This window comes from Terrapene carolina, unplaced genomic scaffold, assembly GCF_002925995.2.
Source record: "Terrapene carolina triunguis isolate 2854851 unplaced genomic scaffold, T_m_triunguis-2.0 Scaffold66, whole genome shotgun sequence".
In the NCBI taxonomy this organism is placed as follows: domain Eukaryota; kingdom Metazoa; phylum Chordata; order Testudines; family Emydidae; genus Terrapene; species Terrapene triunguis.
The window spans coordinates 43,032,756-43,042,845 of record NW_020664417.1 but is presented as its reverse complement, the minus strand read 5'-3'; the positions used below and the strand labels follow the sequence as shown (position 1 = coordinate 43,042,845).

Sequence of the window (10,090 nt, the reverse complement as noted above, 5' to 3'; positions counted from 1 at the left end):
GTAGCCCACGAAAGCTTATGCTCTAATAAATTTGTTAGTCTCTAAGGGTATGTCTACACTACGAGAGTAGTTCGATTTTAGTTAAATCGAATATTTGCAATCGATATTAGAAAGTCGAACGTGTGTGTCCACACCAAGGACAGTAATTCGACTTTGTCAGTCCACACTACCAGGGAAAGCGTCGACATTGGAAGCAGTGCACTGTGGGCAGCTATCCCACAGTTCCCGCAGTCCCCGCTGCCCATTGGAATTCTGGGTCGAGCCCCCAATGGGGGAAAAAAATGTCTCGAGGGTGCTTTTGGGTAACTGTCGTCATCCAATCGTCACTCCCCCCCTCCCTCCCTCCTTGAAAGCGCCGGCGGGAAATCAGTTCGCGCACTTTTCTGGTCAGTGACAGCGCGGACGCCACAGCACCGCAAGCATGGATCCCGCTGCGACCATCGCTGCAGTTGTGGCCGTTGTCAACGCCTCGCAGCTCATCATCCACCTTTCCCAGAGGCAGATAGAGAGAAATCAGGCGAGGAGGCTACGGCAGCGGGGTGAGGACCTGAACTCCGAGAGTAGCACACGCCTGTCAGAAACCACGACACCCAGCGCCGAGGACATCGCGTTTGCAATGGGGCATGTGGATTTTGTTGAACGGCGATTCTGGGCCCAGGAAACAAGCACGGACTGGTGGGACCGCATAGTGCTTCAGGTCTGGGATGAATCCCAGTGGCTGCGAAACTTTCGCATGCGGAAGGGGACTTTCCTGGAACTTTGTGACTTGCTGTCCCCTGCCCTGAAGCGCAAGGACACCCGCATGCGAGCAGCCCTGACTGGTATTTACTTGGAGAAGCTTACTGACTCGCTGTGATCTCAGCGAAACCAATATCCCCATCATTATAGCAGCTTGCTGCGTGCTCCACAATCTCTGTGAGAGCAAGGGGGAGACCTTTATGGCGGGGTGGGAGGTTGAGGCAAATAGCCTGGCTGCTGACTACACCCAGCCAGACAGCCGGGCGATTAGAAGATCCCAGCGGGACGCGCTGTGCATCCGGGAGGCTTTGAAAGCCAGTTCCAGGACTGAGCAGGGTACCCAGTGACTTTTAAGTTTGTGGACACAGAAGCTGAACTTGCCCCCGTTTCTTTACCCAGTTACCCCCTTCACCCCCTTCCCAAAAAATAAAATCTGTTGTGTTTTGCTAATGAACACCGTTGTCTTCATTACTCTTTTCGCGGGAATGTTTTAAACCTGGGTTTAGTGTTGTGATGCTAATGATGCTTCTAAACTGCCCTCCCCCGCCACAAAGTCACAGAGCAACCCCGCCCCCCCCCCACAGAACATGAAAGCCACCTCCCAGACTGACCAGGGTAACTAGTCACTGCACTGTGTATGTGCCCTGCTGCTGGGCCTCTCCCCTGCTAAAGGAGACTGTCCTGTCTAATTACCAAGCCCCTTCCCCCCCCTTCAGACAGACTCTTCTCCAAAAGAAGAGGATGGAAACAGTAATGAACAGAAACGTGTTTTTTATTAACAACCACACATGGAACGAGGGGGTGAAACTTGGACGGGGTCTTGTGTGAGGCGGGTAGGAAAGGACTTTTCAGATTTTGGGGAATGAGAGCCTTCTACTGCTATAGCTGTCCGCTGGGGTGGAGTGAAAGTTTTCACGGCCCCTGCCGCCCCTCCGTGTTTGGACTTTGGGTGAGGGGGGTATGGGACTTGGTGGCGGGGCAGGGCGGTTAGAGAGAGACTGCAGCGGGGCTCTCTCCTCCTGCCTCCGGTCCTGCAGAACATCCACAAGGCGGCAGAGCGTGTCCGTTTGCTCCCTCATTAGTCCAAGCAGCGTTTGAGTCGCCTGCTGGTCCTCCTGTCGCCACCTCTCCTCCCGTTCCATGTTTGCCCGGTGCATTTGGGACAAGTTCTCCCTCCACTGTGTCTGCTGGGCTGCCTGTGCTCGGGAGCATCCCATTAGTTCAGCAAACATGTCTTCCCGTGTCCTCTTCTTTTTTCTCCTCCTAATGTGCGCTAGCCTCTGGGCAGATGTGGCTGTGGGAATTGGAAAAAGGGAGTGAATTCCTGAGACAGATCAATGTATCTGTGAACAGAGAACATAGTCTTGCTCTGTGAACAAGACCATGCAGAGCACCTATCACACGCGCACTGAGGACAAGGTCGAATTTTCGGCCCTCGCCTACAGTGCCTGCGGTCTTGCTGTGGCGAGCTGAGGAGCGGGGCAGGACACCGGACTTTGTCTAGCTGGCAAACATGGTAAGCCGTAGACTTGTGGCTGCTTAAAACTTTAAGAGTGGCACTGGCCTCCTTTCATATAGAAAGCAATGCGAGTCTCTGCTGGCAGCAATCCTGCAAGCATGAACTCTGCCCCTGTCCCAGCCCCTCGCGGCTGTAAACCGCGTGGCTGTAAACCGGCGGTTGCAGTTCTGTAAAGGAACGGGCAAGCAGTCCCAATACTAACTTTCCCCTTCCTAATTCAAAGCAGGGCGTCATGCCAGACATCACCCTCCTGAGGGTCTCGGAGAGCCAGAAGGAGAGGATGCTGCGGGACAGCCTGCAGAAACCGGGGCCATTTGCTGCTATGCTGTGCAAGGCCATGATCCCCGAATACCTGCTGGCGTTGTGGCAGGGAAACGTGTCATACCACGGGGGGCCTAATAAGCTCTTCCTGCCAAAGAACCTGATAATTAGGCTGGAAAGACACCTGCAGGAGGCCTATGAGGAGTTCTCCCCGGGGGATCTCGCCTCTATCCCCGGACACATCGACCAGTTTTTGGGTTAGGTGCCCTTGGAGGGACAAAAGAGTGGAGCGTCTTGGGAAGTGTAATCATGAAGCGGACATTGTTGAATTTTCTTAAAATGGTTCGGACTATACATTGAAGCGGCCAAAGACACAGTAATCATGAAACCCTTTGTTCAGATTCCCCTTTTTGTTGCACTTTCCTGTTTACATGTTTAGAAGCACTTTACCCATTGTTAATATTTCAAATCTTCCTGTTCTGTTATAAATAAAAGTTTACATACTTGAAAGCACTTTAGCTATTGTTAATATTTAAAATATGCAAGTTCTGTTATAAATAAATGTTAAGATATTTAAAACACTTACTGCTTGATCCTTCCCCTGAATCTGTGTCTGGGGTAACGGCGGGGGACGGTTGGTAGGGGATCTCTGTGAGGGTGATGAAGAGCTCCTGGCTGTCAGGGAAATCAGCGGTGCCAGCGCTGTCGACTGCCTCGTCCTCCTCATCTCCTTCTTCATCTTCCCCGTCCGCTAACATGTCGGAGGAACCGGCCGCGGACAATATCCCATCCTCAGAGTCCACGGTCAGTGGTGGGGTAGTGGTGGCGGCCGCACCTAGGATGGAATGCAGTGCCTCGTAGAAACGGGATGTGTGGGGCTGGGATCCGGAGCGTCCGTTTGCCTCTTTGGTTTTTTGGTAGCCTTGTCTCAGCTCCTTGATTTTCACGCGGCACTGCGTTGCATCCCGGCTGTAGCCTCTCTCTGCCATGGCTTTAGAGATCTTCTCATAGGTCTTTGCATTCCGTCTTTTGGAGCGCAGCTCGGAAAGCACGGACTCATCTCCCCACACAGCGATGAGATCCAAGACTTCCCGATCAGTCCATGCTGGGGCCCTCTTTCTAGTCTGGGATTGCACGGACATCTCTGCTGGAGAGCTCTGCATCTTTGCCACTGCTGCTGAGCTCGCCACGGTGTCCAAACAGAAACTGCGATTCAAACTGCCCAGACAGGAAAAGGAATTCAAATTTTCCCGGGGTGTGGCTGGTCAGAGCATCCGAGCTCGGACTGCTGTCCAGAGCGTCAACAGAGTGGTGCACTGTGGGATAGCTCCCGGAGCTATTAGCGTCGATTTCCATCCACACCTAGCCTAATTCGATATGGCCATTTCGAATTTAGCGCTACTCCTCTCGTTGGGGAGGATTACAGAAATCGATTTAAAGAGAGCTCTATGTCGAACTAAATAGCCTCGTGGTGTGGACGGGTGCAGGGTTAATTCGATTTAACGGTGCTAAATTCGACATAAACGTCTAGTGTAGACCAGGCCTAAGGTGCCACAAGTACTCCTGTTCTTTTTTCCTATTTGAAAGATATCAGACTGTGGAATAGTCTTTTGCCCAGCCATTGAGTCTTGTGCACATTCCCAATAAGATGCAATTATATTAATTAATAAATATACAGTATATGAACAACAGTACATATGTATGTGAACAGTCTACGGTGTATGAGCCCTTTGCATATATGGGTTAAAACTGGGTTTTCCAAAGACTAGGAGACAAAGAAAGAGGCTTTGGTATAAAAAGCTGTATTTAAACAGACTCAGCACTTTCTTTCTGATCCAGTAAATAGAAATGAACTTTTATCCAAGGAGGCCCCAGTTGTGCTGAAGGATTGAAATTATACTGGCCTTCCAGACTTCCCATATGGTGATTCTTGGTATGTTTAGTGTATATTTAAGTCCTTTTGTTTTTATATGTTTTTTTTTTTTCTGTGATGCTCTTGTTCTAGGAATAAATGTACTCTGCTGAGAAAGAGTTGTATGGTCACTGGTAAATCATCAGTGTCATTGACCTTGGAGACAACAGCACAGCGCAGGTACTGGCCTTTAGGCACACTGATTGCTGGAGATATCACAATGTATGGCTGGGGACTGTACAGCCTTAAAACTTTGGTAAGAAGTGAGTAGAACATGGGTCCCTGTCCCTAAACAAGTAATGTCCAGAAGACTTGAGACCTGATTGTTAACTTCTGGAGTGCATCATGGAATAGGAATACAGGGGCAATTACCTTGAAGGTTTGAGAGGAACAATATCCTGCCCTGGCAAAGGAATAGACTTGATTATCTAATAGGTCTATGTTTAACTAGATGTCAAGGCTCCCACCTGAAGCAGTAGTACCCTGCATCAGGGATCTATTTTCCACTCATCCACAAGCCTCATGCTATCACTTGCCTGGGTAGGTCCCTGGTCCTGTACAGCCTCCTTCAAACCATTTCCTGAAATCTGACAATGCTGTAAAGGAAAAAGTCCAGTAAAATTTTAAATAGGACAAACAACTGGAATATATAGCCATGTAATATATGACATGCCTATAACATCTAATCACTAGAACCTTGTCTAGATCAAGGGTATTCATTCACTGCAAAAAATATGTGATTTTACATAGAGATAGCTAACATGAGACAGCTATCTTGATGTAAAATCCTAGTGGATACATGGCACCAGTAGTTTTTACCTTGATATAATTAGTCAAGTTCAACCCTTATTTCCTCCACCCCCCCACCCCCGCGGGTTTAACCTCGAGTAGTTAAATTGAGATAAAAGTTATAGAGCCTTGTTTTCACTAGGATTTTACATCAAGATAGCGATCTCAAGTTAAAAACACACCTTTTGCAGTAGAGACATAGCCTAGGACTTAAATTTGAAGCCACATGCTACAAGCACATAAGAATAGACTGTGGCAAATTTAACTCAAAACAACTGTTTAAAAACAAAGAAAAGTCTAATGTTAGGGTTTGAAGCCATCAAGTCCAGATCCTTTTTATCAGCACTGCCTCACTAGTCAGCCAATGAACTTTACAACTTCATGTTGGAGTCTGGTTTACTTAGGCTACCTCTTCACTACAGAGGGGGGTCGATTTAAGATACGCAAATTCAGCTACACGAATAGCGTAGCTGAATTCAACGTATCGCAGCCGACTTACCCCGCTGTAGGGACGGTGGCAAAATCGACCTCTGCGGCTTCCTGTCGACGGCTCTTACTCCCACCTTCGCTGGTGGAGTAAGAGCGTTGATCCCCGAGAGGTCGATTTCTACCCGCCAATTCAGGCGGGTAGTGTAGACCTAGCCTGAGTCTTAGTTTTGTAGAATGTGTTAGATTGAGCTACGTAAGTGTGACACAACCATTGGTGCCAGCTAGCAAAGGCTTCACTGCTCTGTATCAGCAACTCTTAACAGGCCTGACAAACTCACTATGCAGAACACCTGTTTTTCATAGTATTTATCCAAAAATAGCGTCTTGTAAGGTATCAAATGAAAACTGGGATCACACAGGTCATTAATATTATTGTGAAATGTATGTACTGGTGATTATATGACTTACTAGAATTATGTTTTAAAGTCTGTAACCAGGGACAGTTGAAAAGGTTTCTTCCAGAAAGGAAATAAGATGTGGATCTCTCTGTGAAATGTAAATTAAGCATTGTAAGCCATTATGGTATAAACACGATGGGAAAACAGCAGAGACTAAATCCCAGGGAGTTGTCGTCTCTAGGGTGCAGAGACAATGAACTTTTGGGTATAAAGAATGCAAAAGGACACCTTGTTTATTCTTCACTTGAGGTGGTAATCAGGTAGTGCAGTAACAGCCATGAAAATCCTGGGTTGAAATGCTTCACAAAAGACTTAGCCCTGGTCTACACTACAGGGTTAGGTCAAATTTAGCTGCGTTACGTCAATTTTATAATGAATGCGTCTACACAAGCAACCTGTTCCGTCGATCTAAAGGGCTCTTAAAATCGATTTCTGTACTCCTCCCCGGTGAACGGAGTAGCGCTAAAATCGACCTTGCTGGGTCGACGCAAATTGACGTTATTGGCCTCTGGGAGCTATCCCACAGTGCTCCAATGTGACTGCTCTGGACAGCACTTTCAACTCCGATGCACTAGTCAGGTACACAGGAAAAGCCCCAGGAACTTTTGAATTTCATTTCCTGTTTGGTCAGCGTGGCGAGCTCAGCAGCATAGGTGACCATGCAGTCCCCCCAGAATCGCAAACGAGATCCAGCATGGAGCGAACAGGAGACACTGAATCTGATTGCTGTATGGGGAGAAGAATCTGTGCAGGCAGAACTCCAATCAAAAAGAAGATATACATGCTAATATATATATATGCCAAAATCGCACAGGGCATGATGGACAGAGGCTACAACAGGGGGACACAGCAGTGCTGCGTGAAAGTCAAGGAGCTCAGGCAAGCCTATCAAAAGACAAAGGAGGCAAACGGTTGCTCTGGGTCAGAGCCCCATACATGCCGCTTCTATGATCAGCTGCATGGCATTCGGGGGGGGGGGGACCCTACTACTACCCCACCACATTCCGTGGACACCTGCAAGGGAGAGTCTCACGCAACACAGAGGAGGATTTTGTGGATGAGGAAGAGGAGGAGAATGGGGCCACTTCTTCAGCTGCACTGCACACAGAATTCACTGAAATCATAAGCTACATACTTTACCGCCAATGAGTTCATTATGCAAAATAGTTATAGAATAATCACTTTAATGTATTGCAATCAAGTGTCTAGAGCTTAGGTGCTTTTGTTACCATAGAATCTGAGCGCCTCACAATCTTTAATGTATTTATCCTCCCTCACAACCCTCTGAGGTAGGGAAGTACTATTATCCCCATTTTACAAATGGGAAACCGAGACAGAGACTAAGGTCCAGATCTTCAAAGGTATTGTCCAAGGTCACACACCAAGCCTGTGGCACAGCAGGAAAATGAACCCAGTCTTCGGTAACCTAAGCTAGTACCCTAACCACTACACCATCTGTACAATACATTTTCTTACCCATCAAATTTAATCTAATGACAATTTTTTTTCCAACTGTTGGTGCAGCAAACTCACCATCAAGCTGTATTCTGCCTTCTATGATACCATCAGAGATTCGGGAATCAGAAAGTAGTTTTGTCAATTCACAGGACTGCAGAGAACCATGTAGACCATTCCTCAACTTTTATTAGTTCTACAGTGCTACCAGTTGTAGAATTTGATATTGATAGTATAGAGCAGATCTGTTGAGTGAGATAGCACATTTTTACATAGAAAAAGTGCCTAACTACCACCATTTTAAATTTGAGAAACTCCTTTCACAGCATTGAAAAAACACTATGAACAACATGCTCTCAGCCATTACTTTTATTATCCAGTGTTTTATACACTCCATTTATAATTCTTTCCAGACTGCTGCACCTAAAGGGCCATGGTTTCCCTTGATCTTTGTATGAAGCTTCCTGATATCAGTGTGAGTACTGAGTGTGTAAACAGAGTAAAATAAGGCTCAAAATATGTGTAAACTCATTTCAGAAGACACACTCAACACAACAGAAGCACCTGCATTTCCTCTGCCCCACATTTAATTGATGATAGAGTGGGAATAGTATACATTCCATTATTTATTGGAAAATATTGTTATTCTAGTTTTACATTAGTATCTCTTGTGCATCTTAATAAAACAATAAGAACCACCAGTAACTACACCTTGAAACCCATCCACACTGAAGCGAGTGTACGTTTTTCTTTTTATATAAAAAAAGAAGTACTGCTCTGTTGATCATTTTCACAGATGCTTCTGACCCAGTTTAATGTCTAAGATTTTTTTTCAAAAAAGATGTTACTAACATTTATCAAAATGGTCAGTTTTCAAAGCATTTAACATCCAAAACAAAATATTAAAAGTGAGGATATCCCAGAAGTTTATTATTTTTAATAGTAGCAGTCATAAAATATGCTTATATAGAAATCCATGTTTATCTGAAAAACAAAGTGTAAATGGTATTTCACAAGTTTAATTTGCTTAAAGAGTTTTGGTGGTTGAAATCACCCTGATTATTATTTACTGACAATTTGCTATTGTAATAATGTTAAACAGGATCACATATTATTTTAGGATTAACTTTAAAATGTTACAACTTTTCATAAAAATAGTCAGCCAACTATTTTCTCTCTTTTAAACAAGAATAGTGAACATTATGGGCAACAAATTTCAAACTGACAACCTTTTCCTTGAAATTTAACAACTTTCAACCATTCAAGTACTATGGTCCCTATATACATTCCTATGCAGCTAAAAAGACATGGTAGACAACTGAGCACACTACCACCAAATTGTAAGAATTACAAAATTATTAGACTTTAATCAAATTGTACCTTAATCTTTTAATTAAAAATAGAAGACTTAGGTAGACTATTTAGCAAATAAAACAGCACGCTAGTGTGCTCTATATTAAGGCATACCTTTAAATGCACACTTCTTGTGATCTATAAGAAGTTATTTACAATTGCTACCGCGTGAAAGGAACAATAATGTAGTTGTTCTGCAAAACTGAGAAATACAAAATATCTGGAAGCCTACATTTTCAGAGTACAAAAGTAACCCTCAGTTCTTGTGTCCTACAGGATCTCTTGAGGATTTCTTAAAGCTGGGGGTAAATTTGAGGGTTTTGATTCTTCATCAAGAAGTACCAAATCTTCAATTTCACGTCCTTTGTACTTTCTTTTACATATCTTTACAATAACTTTCTTCTTTAGAAATAATTTCAAAGCTTCCCTTGAAGCTATAGCTTTGGCATTTTCCTTACTTTTTCCACAGCCAGTACCCAAATAAACACTCTTGCACCTCAGTTCACAAACTATATTTTCATGAGAGCTTTTATTTTGAGGTAAGTCTGCAAGTTCCTTCAGTGGAACAAAAGTTACATCTAAAGTGGCTTTCACAGACTGAATGGATGAGTTTAGAAGTTCTGCATGATTGACATTGGGACTAAAACCTCCAACAGCAACCAACTTCCAGGCCACAGATTTGTACAGTCTATTGAAAAAAGGCTGTCTTTCTTTTGCATCTTCACTTGTTAATGGCTTCCATGACGCTTTAGCGGGACTTTCACTAGTCTGGGAGCTGCTTTTGGAAGCCACCGGTGGAGCGCCGGCCTGGGAGCTGCTTTTGGAAGCCACCAGTAGAGCGCTGGCCAAGGAGCTGCTTTTGGAAGCCGCCGGTAGAACGCTGGCCAGGGAGCCGCTTTTGGTAGCCGTTGCCGCCAGCGAAGCGCTGGCCAGGGAGCCGCTTTTGGTAGCTGCCGCCGCTGCGGGCGGAGCGCTGGCCAGGGAGCCGCTTTTGGTAGCCGCCGGCGGAGCGCTGGCCAGGGAGCCGCTTTTGGTAGCCGCCGCCGCTGCCGGCGGAGCGCTGGCCAGGGAGCCGCTTTTGGTAGCCGCTGCCGGCGGAGCGCTGGCCTGGGAGCCGCTTTTGGTAGCTGCCGCCGCTGCCGGCGGAGCGCTGGCCTGGGAGCCGCTTTTGGTAGC

General features: G+C 45.8%; 1 protein-coding gene across 1 annotated transcript in view; it reads right to left on the bottom strand.

Annotated features, from left to right (window-relative positions):
- Positions 1-7,932: 7,932 nt before the first annotated feature.
- The window catches only part of LOC115271154 (CDKN2A-interacting protein-like), a 3,009-nt gene continuing 851 nt past the window's right edge, over positions 7,933-10,090 (bottom strand). Inside the window, exon 2 of the mRNA XM_029910614.1 lies at positions 7,933-10,069. Coding sequence (XP_029766474.1) covers positions 9,185-10,069 — 885 coding nt within the window. The 3' untranslated portion in view covers positions 7,933-9,184. The remainder of the gene's footprint in view (positions 10,070-10,090) is intronic.